The following is an 18292-nucleotide window of genomic DNA, read 5'->3' as shown; positions in this document are numbered from 1 at the left end:
AGTCTTCTATTTTATATGCCCATATACTAGCATACTCGTGAGAGTCGTGATAGATTGCACATGATATAGCTTTGCCCTTGCCTGTATATCTAATGGTAGATATACACATCTATCTATCTATCTGTCTGTCTGTCTGTCTGTCTTAAACTTTAGACTACACTCGTGTGAACTGTGAAATGAGTCAAATGACCATTGTATTTTTGTTTAAAGGCGAATGGACCAAATGGTGAATATGTGGTTATTGGGTGGGTGAATACTTCATATATCTTATATTTCTTTCATGTAGCTGTGTGAGCTACTGTCACATATACAGCCTGAAGGATTGTATCGGCTACTACACCACCACATGAAACATAAATATTATGAACAGACAGAGAGAGGATATTCCACAATAACAGTAAAATCCCCTCCCCCCCGTGCCCGATAATGGTACAGTCCGATCCGGAGGCCGGCGAGGGACCGTCCATACGAGTCAGTGTGGCGCGCCGCACGGTGCTGCGCGCCCAAAATAGCCGATCTACAAGCTCGGTGTGAGCTTGTAGATCGGCTATTTTCGGCGCGCGCGACCAATAACGCGCGACGATGCAGGCGTTTTAGCTAAGGTTGCCATGTCTGCTTATTATAAGCAACTGTGGCTTGTTCTTCTGTAAAGTTGCTTGTAAATAATATTGGTAGTTGCGGGTTGCGGTTTTTTGGGCTTGTTTCTAAAGTGTAGTTGCTTATTTGGTCTTTGTTTCCTAATGTTGTTTAAACCAGTGTTTCTCAAACATGTTCAAGTCAAATTAATATGTATTTGTCTGCGGACCCCCATCTGAAAATATTGTATGCCAACTAAGGATCCCCAATATACAAGATTTGTGTTGTTCAAATGTTACAAAAATATTCCAAAATGTTATTCTATTTTTTTGGGGAAAATAGCAGATCTACAAGCTCACATCGCGATGCGTCGTGAGCTTGTAGATTGGCTATTTTCAAGTATATAAAAGTGCTCATGTGGCCTAGTTGCTTCTTTTGGGCTTGTTTTCCTAGACCTGGCTGCTTATTTCTCACGCAAAACCTGGCAACGCTGGCGTTCATCATCAGCTGTTGTGTGCCGGAGTGTGAGTTCATCCAGTCAGTCCAGTCACAGTCACTCCTCCCCCACGACTCCCCAAAATTCCCTCTCACACCATTCTCTCCCACTTCTCTCAGGAGGAATTGACGCAACAACGGGCCGGTTTGTTCACTAGTACCGGTTGTTTTAAGCGTCTTTTTTTTTCGGGGGTCATTTTTATTCATCGTTATTTAGACGTCCACACCACACGGTGACTTTGCAGTGGGTTTGGACCACATAGGAGCGGAGGAGCGAGAAGTTTTCCCCTCCTGCCTGAGGAATGAGAGGACGGACTGTCGGGTCGGAGAGGAAGAGCAGAGCCCAGTAGAACCAGTAGTAGAACCGCATGATTGAATGAGCAACAATGGAAAGCAATAACAATAAGGACATCATCGGTACTGATGTGGAAGACAAGGCTGGACCCGAAGCAACATGTAAGTCTTTTGATTACAACCAGCATTTAAATGCTTGAAGACGTGTCGTTTTGTACAAGTTATTATTGTTTGAGTCGCTGTCTTTGGTGTTTAATTTGTGTGAATTTTTGGTTTGATTTTTTGGGGGTGTTTGATCGTAAAATGCACCAATTTTAAGATAATTACTATCGCTATAGTTCATATTAACTCAGTGGAGGGTTTCAGAAACAATGTTGCAATCCCAAGTATTTGTACATAATGTGGGCAAAAGTATTACCATTTAGGGTTTTTAGAAGCGTGTGCAGGGGCTGATTTGAGCTTTGCCAAAACAACGAATAGATAAATCATTGAAGAGGTGCGATTGTTCCACAGAAACAGTCAGTCGTAGATGTTACCAGATGTTGTCCATAAGCTCTTTTTCATCACCCCACTGGGTCAAATTTTAATCCACATGACAAAGACGACTTGTCAATATTTGCAGCTTTCGCATGACAATGTCATTGACAATTATTGCGCGATGAGTTAACTGATTACAGCTTCCCACTACACGGTTCTCAGTTGTGTTGCCCTCAGGAGAATAAATCACTGAACCATTTAGGATGGTGATAAAACACACAGCGCTAGGTGAGATAATCTGATTGATCCCATCCCCCTCATCATGGTTAACCTATGATGACTAACGTGATGCGTTCATTCACACCAGCGGTCTCCCCCGCCGTCCCATGAACGATGGACTGACTGTATACATGCGTCAAACGAGTGATGCATGATCCACCCCAAAGCCCAACCTGTTTTCCAAATGCACAGACAGACATTTTCCTATCCACAGGTGCCATTGGCCTCTTGAAACTGGTGCAGAGATGCACCAGGGAAACGAGAGGCTCTACAACAGGGCATCAAGCGAAATTCATCGACTTATTTACTCTGGAAGTATAGGCCTGGCCTTCATGTGCAAACTGTGTGATCATAGGATCTTGAACCCCAATGATTTCAAGCCTGCAGTGCTCATTGAACTCCATGATATATTTTTTAAGATGGTCTCCATAGGAGAAAATGTATGATAATTTTGTAGAGATTGTCTCCATCTACCTGTGAGAATAACGATGATTGTATGGTGGACCCCTGCATGTATGGTGAGCTGGTCTGCTAGACAGACATCATGTTAGAACATCTATGCCTCACCACCATTGTGCATTGATACACTGTCCTGTTCTGGAAATAGAAGGACGGCAACGGCGCACACACAATGTGATCTCCTCTTGGGGACAACAGAAAACTTCCTTCCTGCTGACAGGGGGTTTAGGGGTGGGCTGCTGGCTCTATGTCAAAGGGGGGGGGGGGACAACAGAGCTCCTCCCTAGTCATGGGAACATTGTCCAGTGAGACTGAGGTCTCTACTGTATGAAGCAGCCGTGTACTGTACATGGTCATGGGTCCAGGAGGGACTGTCATCAATCTCATGGTCTATGACTCATGACAGAAGCACTATTATAAGGAATCTAGTTTTTCTTGTGTGAAGTATGTCTGTCACTCAGCTTAAGATGTTTCTACAGCTGACTATGATGATTCATGGTAACCGGTGCTAAAAATGGAAAAAGAGACTGCAACCACCAGACCACGACAAGGGATAGGTGCCTGCAATCGATCTCTGTTGCATAACATGAGCAAGTTGAGTGACATTATTGTCAATGTTGATGTCACTGTGCCATTACATGCATGTTTTTCTTTTCTTTACTGCATGTCTCTGAACAAAGTTACAGAAAGGATGTCATGTGAAGGCTTTAATAGCCTTGCAGTTGACAACCGCAAAAGAAGAGAGGACTGATTGATAAAGTAACTTATTATTTCCCTGTCCTGTCTCCCTTGAGATTTTGTGCCTTTTTATTGATAGTACACAGTAGAGAGAGAGACGGGGAGTGACACGCAGCAAAGATAGTCGGGCTCGGGAATCGAACCCACAACACACTGTTAGGCTGCATTAGAGCCTATATGTGTGGTATGCGCCTTAACTGCTAGGTCAGCGGTGCCCCGATTTTAAATTCTTTAAAGAAAAAAACATTCCCCAGCATATTGCTTCATTTCAAAACACTTGGAAGTACCTCACCTGTACTTCTCTGTGGTTCACATAGAGCTACAAGACAATTTGGTTGGATCTGTCCATGTCCAACCAGAGGCCCTTAGATTTAAATTTAGAGTGGATCTGTAGAAAAAGGTCTGGCTGGGCATTGTGGAATTCTGCCCCGTCAGGACTTTTGAAGACCATTTTCTAATCCTCCCTTTCTTTAAATTTGCATTCAGGCATTCTCCCCTCTGAGCTCTCCGTTCCGCTACTCATCCTGTGTGTGTCCTTGCTGTCGGGACTCTACTCTTTCATCTGCTCTGTTAACCTGAGAATCTGAGGCCAGCCCTCTCGGATGAATAAAGTATCATTTTTGCCTGTATGGAACTATGGGTGGCCATTTTTCTGTCAAAACTCTCAGTGAAATATAGTTGGTAAGGTAAGCTTTCTAAAATGAAGGATGGACAGATGCAATGGAACATATTGGCTATACATGTAGGTTAGGTTACACAGTAAAAGGACCTACATTTGTACACTCAGAGCCATCCCCTTCTCAAGAACTTTTCAGGGTGACTTGAACAGGATGAATACGAGCTAATGTGACAGGTGACTGGTTAATGTGACAGTTGGTGAGGTACAGAGTGTTTGAACATGGATGGGTTTGGTCTATCCATATTGTCTTGTGTAAATGTCACTTGGCTTGCATTGCTCCATCTTCAGTGTTTCATTAACCTCTTGTAGTGAAGCTATGCTTCAAAACACGTCTTTGTTGTTGCAACATAATTATTACCTGACTGTGAATGCTTAATGGCGTTGTTACATAAAGTGTTACCTAAAGTGTTAATCAGCATAGCTATTAAAGTCATTATATTGAAATCTGCAAGCTTGGGCTATGTGGCTGTAAATCGCATTAAAGCTGTAGTTATCGATCCATTATTCTTTTCTTTATGCTGTTATGCCGTGATGTTAAATGTCCCCAGTAGCCAAGGCAAGCTGCTTCACCCTGGCTTGTGCAGGCATAGACACATTGAGCATAAAGAGCTTAAGCAGACTGACAGGTCGTCTTCTATTTTGTAACACAGGGAGAACTCACCAGCCCCGACTGCCAAGCGTGCAGTGAATGGGATCAGCCAGCTACTCTTGAGCCCCTGGAGCTCTCACATAATTGGGGAAAATGTGCACCGGTGTCCCCCTTTTTTTCGGGACAAAATGGCATAGTGTCTTTACAAATTGGTAGTGGGCAGAAACTCAGGATCGTCCTAGATTCATTTGCTTATTATAGGCACAGTTGTCTACTCTGCGGTAGAAAACAAGGTTTTGTGCAGGATTTATTATGAGTATTATGTGACGATGATGCGTCCATGTTGTAATTGGAGGCTAATCGGGTTTGGCATGAAATATGAACTTGAGTGGTTTGCCACTTTGAAATTACCTTAGTTTGAAGACAATAAAATGCTCAGGAGTCTAAAAACAGGGCAGCGACATATAAGCCTCATCCTTCACTGTTGGAAGATACTGGAAATTTGTGAATATGGTTCGTCACCATAATAATTCTTCCGTTATTGAATCTGTGAAACCATATCCATGTTGCACATACTGTATGCCTTACTGTATGGATGCTGAAAGCAGGCTGAATTCAAATGCAGTATTCCCATGTCTGCTTTCAAGATCAAAGCAGCTGTCCCAGAAATGTACTCTTCCTGTGTGCTGAGCTTGCAGCAGTACAAAATAGATACATTTACAAGTGCAACATTAATTTCACCGCTAAGTTACTGAAGGAACAGTGTGGCACAAAAGAGATTATTTAAAAATAAATGTCCAGGTTTATTTTCTTTTGCCACAGTGAATAATAATATTATTTATATTCATTCCATTACACTACACATGACGCAGAGAGAAGACCTCCTATTTCTAGGCCATATCCCACAACACAATGGCTTAATTCAATACGTATGGCTGAGCCTGAAACACATAATTATTATGTCTATCAAATGCCTATTTGCCAGCATGTTAATCCTTTTAGAAGAATTTAGGGAATTCCATGCTTGACCAAAGGGATTAGACAAATCCCAAATATGCCAAAAATATTAGAATAGGCCTAATGGGAATACAGAGAAAGCTGGAGATATTAATACTTTGCCACCCCCTTTTTCAAGATGCAATTATCTTGTGTGCAGACTAAGGATTAAGCTACTACTACAGATACAGATGCCTGTATTTTGTGACTTGTTTAATTATTTGCCCAGGCTAATGAAATGGGATGATTCTCACTTGCCTCATGTTCAAAGATGTTCAAAGCCCACATTCAGCAGTCAGCACATTATTATCGTGGGAAACGACTTTGAGATGAAAGAAAATTGGGAAAGATATAAGTCAAGTCACACAAGTGACAGAAGTCATGCCAGCAACACTGTGCTGTTTGAAAACTAGACTATTTTGTTGAGACTGCAGTGTTCTTGCGGTAGTAACATTGAGTGGGTGGGAATTCTTTATTGTGGCATTGTGTGTGTGTGTGTGTGTGTGTGTGTGTGTGTGTGTGTGTGTGCGCCAAGAAGAGTGTTTATTTTTTATATTTTTTAACGCATTTATTTTCATGGACTCTTATCTTCCTCTCAGTGGAAGAGATTAAAGGACAGTACCTGTATCAATACAGACCATTGTCTATTCACAACTTTGGCAATATATTGTGCATAGATGTTTAAATCTCATCCTACATGCCAATACTGTTAACTTGTGTTGCTGCAGCCCAAATGCCATTAGTAATATGCTGTTGTCGGGACGCCCTAATCACGTCCCTAGTCGTGATTCAAGGTCCACTGCAGTGGAAACACAAAAATGATAACCATTCACACCATTCTGTCACAGAACAGAATAGAACAAATTGCGGCCTATAGACTTGTTTTGGCCTCAGAAGTTGAACCGTTGGAAAAGGGGTATTTATTGGAAGCCTTGCTAGGAGCAAGGATGACGTCAACAGCACCCAGCTGGTGTAAATCACTTACTCTCACTGAGGGAACAGAGGATGCTCTCTCCAGTCTCCACCCCATTACTCTGGAAATACAAATAGTGGGAAAAGCCTGTCTTAACCAGCACTCAAAAACTCTTTCAGTCTCCGTCTGCAGTATTTTCCCTGGTTCAACCGATAGCTGCAGAGTAAGTGAACACTACGTGAATGTAGCCATTTGTTTTTTGTTAACATTTGACCCCTCCAAAACACAGTGAATTCTGTTGATTTTTTTACGGAAACATTTCTCTCTCAGGACAGTCGGGAGTGGGAGGAAAAGGCAAAAGAAAAACGAGCAATGTTTAGTTTGATAACATGCCCTTGAACTTGCCTGCCTTTGACATTTTGTAATTGACATACCCAGAGTCTATATTAGCTATCACTTCTACTACCACTTTGCAGTGATAATAAGTGTAATAATAGTATAGAATGAATGTTGATCCACAAACCCAATCCATTACATGTGTTGGCCTATTAGTCACACCTTTAAGCCTGAATTATGCTGTAGGTAGTTGCATGTGAATGTCGCACACCAAAAATAGCTACACAGCACTCTCCTTGCAACGCGTTGTGAGCTTGTAGATCTGCTATTTGTGGTGCGTGACACCAGCGCTACAAAGCATAAATCAGGCGTTAGTGTGGGTTTTGCTTTTCCTTTCTGAATAACTTACATTTGAAGGAATAGTTTTAGACACATGTCCCAGTTTCACAGCTTTCATCACCGTGGTCACCTCAACAAGTGATATGACCCCTTTGATAGAATATGCCTTTGATAGGGAGCTCGAGTGGTGCATGGGTAAAGTACAGTCCCACCACCGTCTAGAGGTTCGAATCCACCGCGGTGCGTCCGGTTTTCTGAGCGTCTATACAAAGCTGTGCTGGGAGGGCGAACTTTCACTGCATGCAGTCCTACAGGCTGGGGCGGCACCTGTCAGCGGCGAATGTTGATCGGGAGGAGTAGGACAGAGGCGCCATGTCCTCCCGTTGGGGACACTTTCCTGAGTGTCCTCACTGGCAGGTGATCCAGTTGGGTAGAACAGCAGTGGCAAGTAGTGGGAGGAATACATTGGCATAACTAATAGACTAAAAATAAAAGACAACTTTAAATTATTATAAAAGGAAGATACCGTTGATATTATACAGACGGGACCACCTCTAATTATTTCATTCTAAATGGATAAAAGGCTAGTATTCAAGCTTAGTCATTTAATGCACAATAGTAGGTGTATCAAGTCAAGCTTACAGTATGCTGTCTCTAAGATAGGGTATGCAGGATGCGATCATACAGTATGAAATAAAGTATGATATGAAGCAATTTGATTAATCTCCAGGATCTAAATTTCTAAAATTCACATTGCAGTAGGTTAACAAAATACCACAGTATACGGTATTAATATTAACAAACAACATTTGTTCTAAGTATTTTGCATTGAAGACAAATCCTGCTTTATTGAACTGAAATGTGTGTGAGACATGTAGGTTATATAACCATGCCTGACACTTGCGTGGGTGATGTGCGCCAAAAAAAAACATGTGCTGCGTTGTTAGCTTCAGCTTGTAGAAATGTTCTTTTTGGTACTTGAGTTGCGACACAGTCATACAATGGAGTATGGCTTTAAAGATTAGTCCAGGCTGAACAAGGTGCTTCAACATCGGACACAGACAACTTATCACATAGCAATTAGGCATTGGTTTAAAGTTTAAAGTGCATGGTGTATTTTCCATGATTCACATTGTTAGGACTGTAGATATAGGAAGAGTCCCTCATCGAAACGTTTGGACAAAGGTTGGTGGAACATCTTTCCACAGGGCTGCAGAGGAGTTGAAATGCAATGGGGTGTTGCACTAAATAGGAAAGCCACAAGCTGTCTCACAAATGACCCTTCACTTTCATAACATGAGACCCCTTGTAACATTCCCATAAGTCATTTAGAGAGCTTCCCTCAACCTCTGCCTCGCCATGTATGCCCTTGATTGACTTTCTTTTAGCCCTCCTGGGCTGAGGGCTCATGCTGTGGTGGTGTGCCCTAATTCTATTACCAAACGGCTGTGGTGCCCTTTCTGCCTGGGACGCCATGGCAGTAAGGACACAGGGAGGGAACTCTTGCTTACAACACCGTGACCGCTTCCTGCCACCTCCACCAAGTCTGTAAATATCCCCAGACTGGTCCTCCTGCAAAACTCGGTCACCACCACCAGACTCATTTGCTAATATTAGACACAGACCCTGTTCAGCTAAAGGGCACAGTTTGGTTTTCCTTGGCTTGAGCACACCTTGACCTGCCAGTGCTGTCCTTGCAAAAGGGTCCATCTATCCAATTGCATTTGGACAACTCTCGTGGGTTGAAGACCCTGTCCACATATCCCTTGGTGTTGTTTAAAATCTCAGAACAATCATCTCTGGTCGATACATGTACATATTGTAAATATTTTTTCTCCCCCCCAAATCATCTCTAAATGAGCTTTACAGGACCGTTTTCTTTGCTCTGTCTTTGCCCTCATTTAGTCCATATCCAATAAATTATGCATACATTTGAGTCTACAGAATTTAGGTGATCCAAGGGTATGCACGCAAAACTGAAGTCTGAAGTTGTAAAATGGAGATATGCAGAGTTGGTATTTAAGGATCAAGCCATTCTTTCACCTTCCCTTTAGTAAAGGTGTTCATCCCTGAACTCAGTGAACTGAGCCATAGCCAGGGAAATGTTTTTAAATAGTGCCACTGCCATTGAGTCTGGACAGTTTGATTTCCTCCCGTTGTTGATGTCAGCTGTTGAACATGCACAGTTGCAAAGGGGGTTGAAATTAAACATTTACCTAACCTTGTGTATTCTTGTGGAACCTCCAATTGGATCTCAGGCCAGCACAAAACCTCAGAAATGTGGGGTAGAGACATTCAGAACCTAAACACGGGTGATTTATACTTAGTTGCGCGCCGGTATTGCACACAGAAAATAGCCAATCTACAAGCTCACAACATGTTGCAGTGCAACACCAGTGCACAACTATAAGTATAAATCACCCAAGGGTATAATGAGGGCTGTTGGACTTAATGGCATGGTGAAGGTTCACAAGATTGGGGCTGATGTTTGCTCAAAGCAATGGTTCTGAAAATGACTACTGTACACTGGAATGAACAAACAACCTTATGCAACACACACACGCACACGCACGCACACACACACACACACACACCGTACCTCTGTTGCCAGAGGAGATATACAGAGACTGGGCTTGCAGGGGTTTTCAATTAAATAGATATTGAAATCTAATTTGCACATAATATCTAACCTCATCACAATCCTGTTTCCTTTTGCCTCACATCACATTCTCTTCCCACTCGCAGAACTAGAGGTAGAAATAGCTGATGTACAAGCTCACAAATTCTCACAATGTGAAGTGTTGTGAGCTTATACATTGGCTATTTCGTTTTTGCTTTTAAGTTAAATGTTCTCAATTTGAAACTTCAGTCAAATCTGTGTTTTTGCACTTTTTAATAGAATGTCATTCAAAACGTCAGTAATCGGTGGTCCAGGACTTGGATCGGGATCGAACTCAGAAATCTGCCATCGTTTGGGCTCTACACAGAACCCTCTGAGGATGGGCTAGTCAATATAATCCATTAAAGACAGGGATAAATCTAGACAACATTGCCTGTGTGAGAACTGAGAAGATCTATTAAATATTGATCTTTCAAGCAAGGCAGTTCCTGATATAATCAATCTGTCTCGAGTGGGTGGCAGTGTAACAAAAAAAGCTGCAAAACTTTGGGCCGTCCAAAAACCCATTATTAGGAGACGGTACCATTCCTTCTCCCTATAGCTAAATTATTATTTGTCCCTCCCATGCTATGACAGGGGACCAAGCACACCCCCCTCCCTCCCCGTCTGAGACCAGGGAGGATTAGACCACCGTCACTCCCAACCCCCAAGGGGATGTGGAACAGGTTGCCTGGGGCAACGGCTCGGCATGCTGATCATTGCTGGCTATGTGTGGAAGCTTGTCCAGCCATGATATCTGTACTGCTACTGCCCCGATGTAATTGAGAATGAGCGTGCTGGACCATATCATTTTGGACCATATCAATCTGTGCGTGTATGTGTGTGTGTGCACATGCACTCAACTTTGCAAGTTTGTCAGTGTTGCAAACACAACTCACAGGGACCCCAGGGATCACTGCTGTTTCAGATAGGCAGGGCATTTATTTCATCCCCATGATGTCTTTGAGAAGGACGACGGCACTTGGGAGGAGAGCGGCAGCTAAATGCCAGGCATTGTCCCAAGGTCTGGGCCAGGTGACAGGAATGAAAGCTGTGGCAGTCACCAACAGAGACATTACTATTCACTGGCCAATTGGTATGCAACATAAGAATGCCGTCTTCAGCCCCATGGTTGGTATGCAAAAATATTCTTTATTATGAGAATGAGATCAACTGTAGCCACACAAATCAATGACCATTGTTTCGTTCACTTCTTGTTTCATTCACTTCTTGTTTTGTCTGTGATAACATGGTCAAAGACAAGGTGTCAGGCTACATCTGCCTCCACAGTTAAAAAGTAACCAAATATGTTATTATTTTCTCGTGATTGTGTTTTTTTATGCAGGGGACCGCACATAATGTAATGATATTTCTCTCAATGGCCACTGAAAATCACACTGCTCTTTTTTTTTTTGCAAGGACAGGAAACAGCTGTTCATGAAAAACTTTGCAAGAGCTCCAGTCACACACACGTGCGTGCACATCCACATGGGCGGGCTTGGCGCAGAATCAGTGGTTGTTGTTTACACTGCGCTTCCAGTGTGTCTGGGCCCCCTCTGCCTCTTACATCACCCCATCCGGGGTGAGAGAGAAGCAGGGCAAATGGGCGAGGGGTTAGGGGGCTGCCGATGAGGTAATTCATTAGTTCCCTGTACCGGCCCAAATGAGATGCAGATCCATTCTCTTTTCTGTTTCCCAAGTCCCCCCCCCTACTTTTTTCTTATTTTTTTGGTGCCACCCTTTTCCCTTCCCACTCTTTTGATTTCATGGCCTGCACTCTGTGCGACTTCCTACTCTAGCGTCTTGTTTGCCTCATTTACATTTTACAAGAGAATGTACTGCATTTCCACCCTGCTTTACTAAGTGATCAGGTTTTTGGCAAGTTAACCAAAGTCTTTTATTTCTGCTGCATGGGTTGTTTTGGTTGTGATTTTGCGACTGTTCAAAGTCCTTGTATCAGAAGCCTTGAGTTATTCATGGTAGTGTTCTATAACAAACTGAGTAGGGTTTATGACAACAATTATAATTCAGATTATTTTGCTGAATATTGTATTCACAATTATTGATCACAATCATTGATTACAAATATTTTTGGTGGGAAAAGACAATTCTATACTATTTTCAATGCCATTGCTCATTGTGCTTATTACTAGCAATACTTTGGTCAAACAAACTGCATATTCACTCCCAATTTTCTGCAGTAATCTGAAGACTCACCTCTTCAGACTCCACCTTAGCCTGTAGCACTTGACCTAGCCATGCAGACTTATGCAACGGTTAAAATGTAACTAGATGGCATGTTATTTAGACTGATTCTAGGTTCTTGGTTTACCTGTTTACTGAGGCACTACTACACTGTCTCTCTGCATTTGATGTATGTGTTTACCTTGCTTTTTGTAAGCCGCTATGGATAAAGAGCCGTCTCTCTAAATTGTAAATGGTGAGGAGGCAAGGGCAAGGTGCAACAGCAGATCAAATCAGATGTTTGAATTAATTGCCAAATTTGTTTCACAATTACATAATAGTGAAACCTAAAATCACAATTTTCAATTACTTTCGATTAATTGTGCAGCCCTGTAACAGAGACAATCCTTGATTGTTGTTGCTTCATTTGGCAGGGATGTATTTGAGAGTGCAGTTCTTCTTGGCTTCATAAATAATCCAGTGCTTGTCCTATATTTTCATCCAGACTAGTACCTTCCTTGGCAATGCATTGGGTGTTGCAGTGATGAATACATTGTGATTGGTCGCAGTCATGTGACCAAGATCATTTTAAACCCAGTACTCGTGCATTTGCCTTGTACTCTGTGTTGGTGTATGTTTGTATCAGAGGGAAGTATCGTTTTCCTAGTTTCACATTCCTACGGCATTTCTCGACCAAGACTAAACTGTCATTGTGTAAGTTCTTTAATAATGTTTTGTCATGCTTTGGCAGTTCCATCATAGAGTGCTGTTGTAAACATAGGTGTGGTTCATTGTCTGGAGTGAGTCTCTCGTTCAGTGGATACAGCACACCAGCAGTGGTATGCTGCTTCCACGTTCTGAGAAAGCGGCGAGGTTCAATGCATAGTCTATGGAGAGGATCGAACGCCGCCTTCCTGTATAACAGGTGTAGGTAAACCCTACTGGAAACTTGTTTTGCAATTCGGTATTGGTCGATTTGACCATGCAATTACATCGTAATTGGATATTGGCCTAAATTTCAATACCGTGCATCCATAATAATATAATAATGTTTGAAATGTATTCAGTGTCTCTTCAGTGTGTAATCATGCAAGGCTGGGGCAGTAAGTACAGTTTATCACAGAAAAGCAGGCTTGCATTTCTTGCTAGGTCTGTGTGATATACAAAAGCAATCTAACGTGCTGTGAAAAATTGGATTTCATCACATTCTGCAGCGATATGTATTCACCATTCTAAACAGCTTTTACTTCTCTGTTCACTCAGGTTGTTGTCAGCGGAATTGTAACCAATTAACGCACATTTAGTGGAGTGTGGTTTGGAAGGAGAGAGCAGTTTGAATACACAAAGAGCTCTTGTGTTCTCTCCTAGCATTTTGAGCTATCACAGCCCTCTTGATAGTTTCACAAATAGGCTAATATTTTGGACCAACATCTCCCTCTGACAGGGAGATGGTGCTGAGTCTGAGCTAATTACCTGTGGATTCCCAACCTGCTAATTCTGTTGCCACACTGTGCTCACGTATGCATGCATGCATTTTCATCGGCAGGGTGTCTCTTCGCTACGGTATTTCTGTTGAGTTCTGGACATAACTGTCATTTCAGTAGTCTTTGTTATACACATGGGATCAACTGAGTGCCTCGGTTTTTGACACCTGCAGCTACAGAAGGAATGGAGGCCCCATGGGGGGGAGGGGGGGGGGGTGCCAGGGGGCTGCCCAGGTCAAGGAGTGCAGAGCAGCACTGACGGTGTGATGATGATCAACATAGTGAACAAGCACAACATGCATGCCGCAGATTCCTAAAACTCCTCTGACCCAATTTCCAGGCCCCCCCCTTGCTCGCTCCTCTTGTTTCTGTGGGGCTTTCCTGTAACTATTCGGTTGTCACTTGCAGGAAAAAACAAATATGTTTACATAATGCTAGAGAAAGGTTTTGGACAGAGAAACTAGACTAAATACTAGGAAATCCTAACTGCTCAGATTGTGGCGATTTATCTATCTGACCAACGTTTATTCATTGAGCAGTTGTACGATCAAGTGTGCAGTCTTCTAAAGTCTTAAAGGAGTAGTTCGCCCAAAACAAATGATATACTTATTTTCTATCAATTACACACCCCATGAAGCCTTTAATTCATGGAGATTTCTTTAGTTTTTGTCGCATTCCTGAGACAATAATTTGATCATGACCTGGTCATCGGTCAGTAGGAGACTCTTTGAGTCTTTGACTCTTTCAGTCTCCTACTTAGACTCCTCCGGTCATCAAATTATTGACGTAGAAAATCGAGACAAATCTCCATGAATTCAAGGCTTCATGGGGTGTGTAATTGATAGAAAATAAGTAATTTTTGGGGTGAACTACTCCTTTAAAAGAGAATCACATAATGGCCACATAATGTCTACAGTATCTGTAGACTGCATGTACTGTATTGCTACAGTATATCCTTTTTCACCATTCACTGCCCCTTAATGGACTGTGCCAAAGTAATGTTCCATGTTCGGTGGAGATGCAAGGAGACTTGAGACCCCGAGAGGTATCTGAGTGGACCCTGAGCGGTATCGGAGTGGATTTGTTGCAGATTGATTAATGCGAATGAATAATGCAAATGGTGAGTGCCATGTCTTGTGCAGGTGGGCTGATCTTAGTCGTCCCCCTCTAGGAACAAGGATTGTAAATGTAAAGATGGTGAGGGTACTGTATGTCCAAAACCTTCACTCCATCCAACTGAGAAGAGATTAGGCAAGATTAAACATTAACCCATTCAATCCGGGAACACCTCTGTGTCATTTTAGATGTCTTTGGCTGTATCCAAAAATAGCAGATCTACAAGCTCAAAGCGCAGCATGAAAAAAGTTTGAGAACCTCTGATATTTTAGCAACATAAGGTTTTAAAAAAGAAAAGAAAAGAAGAAAAAACTGTTAGGATTTAGAAGACATTTGTAGAATCCCCAGAAGCAAAGAGTTAAAAAATAAACATATTCAAAGATTTGCACAAATTTTCACGAAAAGAAAAAGAGCTGCTATTTTTTAATAGCCCAAAAATATTAAATAATGGTTATAGCAACAACAAAAAAATCGTCTAACCTTGAAGTCTAGCCCTTCTGTTAGCCCATGTATTATTTGGAATGATGTGATGGAATGATGGTGTAATAAACAATTGTGTAGGTGATCTCAAACGTGAACACGCACACATCACATCACAGAAGAAACTGGTATGTTCGTTTTATGTGAGTCAAATTGTCTTTCACAACTCTGCGTTCCTGAACAGATGTCGAAATGGCATTTTAGTACATGTGCAAATAGCATTAGGTTTTCTTGTTTAAAGTGCTGTATGCTTATGTGTTCCTGTCTTGTTTGCTTTGAGGGGTCACTGCCCAGAGATTACAAATTTTGTTCCTCTGATCTATAACAATAACAGGTCAGTATACCAGAAAGTCCAGGAGTTATCCTGAATTGGCCTCTGTGCCCAGTGTGTGTAGTACATCTCTAGAACCAGATGTACTCTTTCCCAATATAGAAAAACATGGAAGCCCATTTCCATTGCATGAGTTTTTTTTGTTGTTGCAATTGTGACGTGTATCTCAGAATTCAGAATTTGTTTATTTTCTTCTTGCAATTGTGACCTAGGCCTATATCTTAGTTTTTCCCCCTGATTGAGACAATCTTTTTTCTTTATGTGCCTTATATCTCAGAATGTATTTTCTCAATTTTCCTAGCTCACATTTGTGAGAAAAATATCTAATATCTGAATTCTGAGATATAATGCTGCAATTGCAAATATAAAACATGGAAGTCAGAATTGTCAGAAAAAACAACACACAATTTAGGCTCTTTTTTTATTTATTTATTCAGTGGTGGAAATAGGCTTCAATAGAAAACAGTCGTAAGACCTTCGCCCACATGTGAGAATGCCAAGTTCTATCTCATGATGGTTCAAAGTCCTATGTTTAAAAAAAATATAGTTTTATTACTGATAATTTTTATTATGTACATTTGACCGTTCTGGTCTATGAACCTCAACCATCAGTCCTCTCCTCTCCCTTCAGTTCCCATTCCTGTTCAAGAGCATCAGATATCATTGGTATTCAAAATGGTGCTGCCTCCGGGCCAGGGGTCTGTCATTGACAGTATAGAGATCATGACTGATTGTGTGATCAGTCACCCACGGTCACTGCTAGCACAGCCACTGCTTTATGACTTCAATTCCCTAGGTGCCCGCGGCTCACCAAGGTATGAGGGAGTATGATACTCTTGTCTGTCAGCTCTGCACTTGCTGCTCTCACGTTTGGGACCCTTACGTGTTGTATCTAATCCAGTGGTTTCCAACCTTTTTCATATCAAGGTCCATTATTTTTTCGGCATTTGAACCACCATTTGATGAGATTTAGCCTCTCAGACCCAAGACTTAGAATACTTTGTTATCGTTGGATAAGATTTTGTCCACAATTCCATGCTGTATTGATGTTGGTACCATAGGAGAGATGACAGGCAAACGTTGATCAAAATAACAATTATTTAATTAAGTAATGCAGATGTTTCACAATAATTTAACTCTTGAGAGTGTAAAATGAAACCAAATGGACCCTTAAGGGTCCATTTGGTTTCATTTTACACTCGAGAGTAAAATATCTATAAGGGTCCATTTGGTTTACGAAGTTACCAACTCCATCAATAACACATTCCACGCCAGAGTTTAATATCATAATGTACTCACCAGTGCCAGCGATGCATTTTTTTTTTTTTTTTTTTTTCACGTCGCCACAGACCTCGCTAAATACCTTAAGATCGCGTTAAACTGTTTGTAGACACACAGGGTAGCTGTGTGAGTGAGAAGACCGTTTCCATTTTGCAGTTATCGCGGTTTATGTTAAACAGCGATCAGTGAGGAGAAAAACAACAACCGAGATAATGGTGAATTAGGGGAAGATTTAGAGCGACGGCGGGTGGGAACGAAAATCTCCGGATACGGATATTTCCATATCCGGGTGTGCTACAATTAAATGTGTCACTGCGAGGGAGGCCTACAATGAAATGTGAACCTGCGAGAAAAAAAAAAAAAAAAAAGACCACTTCGCGTAGATCTACGCGACTGGCACGCTGCGCAATTATTTAGGTTTGCGTAGATCTACGCGATTGGCACGCAATGTGTTAAGCTGGGGACCACCTGGAACCCCCTCAAGGACCACTGGTGGTCCCCAGACCACTGGTTGAGAACCACTGATCTAATCACAGTGGGTCACTGCAGTTGTAGGATATCAGTGTACAAAGACGAGAAGGATTGTTTGAGATTCTTAAAATTTTTCATTACAATATTGGTATATCTCTTGACTTGGTTCTGATTTTGTAAATTGACGAACAGATCTAGTTATGATTAAGTTGAATCATTTGAGATACAGAATCTTGAGTGCACTGACGGACAGGAAGACACCTTGGAACCACATCGGGCTAAAAATAGCAGTGGCAAAATGTTATTACTCTCTAGGCCACTGTTTCTCAACTAGTGATCCACAGACAACTCGTGGGCCATTGCATAATTACAGGTGGTCCATGTGAAAATGTTTTATAAAAAGTACTATATCGTACCTTTTTGTTAAATGTATCAAAAACATGTTTCAATGATATTTCAAACAACAACAAATTTAAGACAATCTTTTGAACTATTAGGTGATAGGTGACAGGTGTAGTGTGGGGGGGGAAAGCTTGAAATGAAATAATGACTGTTAAGGTTTTGAAATACTTTGTTACACACATTGAAATCATTTCTTGCATGCATTGTCGTGCAGTGCTGCGACATGTTGAGATTGTACTAGATCGCCTATTTTCAGGGCGTGACGCTGGCGCGCAACTAACTAAATCTTTCATTAAGATCATTGTTAAATATTAACATTCCATCAGTGTCAGCTTTTTGACTGACTGACTAATTTACTGTGACATACAGTATATATATGGTTGTTGGGAGGTCCTTGAGGATTTTAGCAGCTCTTCCTATCATCATTTTTAGATGATATTGCTCTAGCTATCAAGCCTCCATGGCGATCCAAATTCACCTTAAATTTGGTTGTAGATTTCAACTTGACCTACAGATAGCACGCAGCCTAATGTTTTTTCTTTGCCACAGAGTGATCCAGAACTGTACATTAGTCTTCAATGCCAATGGTATATAGTTACCACACCATATCAGATTGTGTGTTATGACCAACTTGTTCCTAATAGAATATTTTCCCTCTACGAATCAATAATAATACTAATTGGAATTAAGAATCCATGTTAATGTTACCCTTAT

General features: G+C 41.6%; 1 protein-coding gene across 4 annotated transcripts in view; it reads left to right on the top strand.

The window, feature by feature from the left end:
* The first annotated feature begins 1134 nt into the window (after positions 1 to 1134).
* map7d1a (MAP7 domain containing 1a) overlaps positions 1135 to 18292 on the top strand; it is a 53280-nt gene continuing 36122 nt past the window's right edge. For all 4 annotated transcript variants that reach the window (XM_080427599.1, XM_080427597.1, XM_080427598.1 and 1 more), the window contains exon 1: positions 1135 to 1527. In XM_080427599.1, the coding sequence (XP_080283725.1) occupies positions 1458 to 1527 (70 nt within the window). In that variant the 5' untranslated portion in view covers positions 1135 to 1457. The remainder of the gene's footprint in view (positions 1528 to 18292) is intronic.

Source organism: Gymnoscopelus braueri (genome assembly GCF_963280865.1).
Source record: "Gymnoscopelus braueri genome assembly, chromosome: 4".
Classification (NCBI taxonomy): domain Eukaryota; kingdom Metazoa; phylum Chordata; class Actinopteri; order Myctophiformes; family Myctophidae; genus Gymnoscopelus; species Gymnoscopelus braueri.
This window is presented reverse-complemented; position numbering and strand designations above follow the sequence as displayed.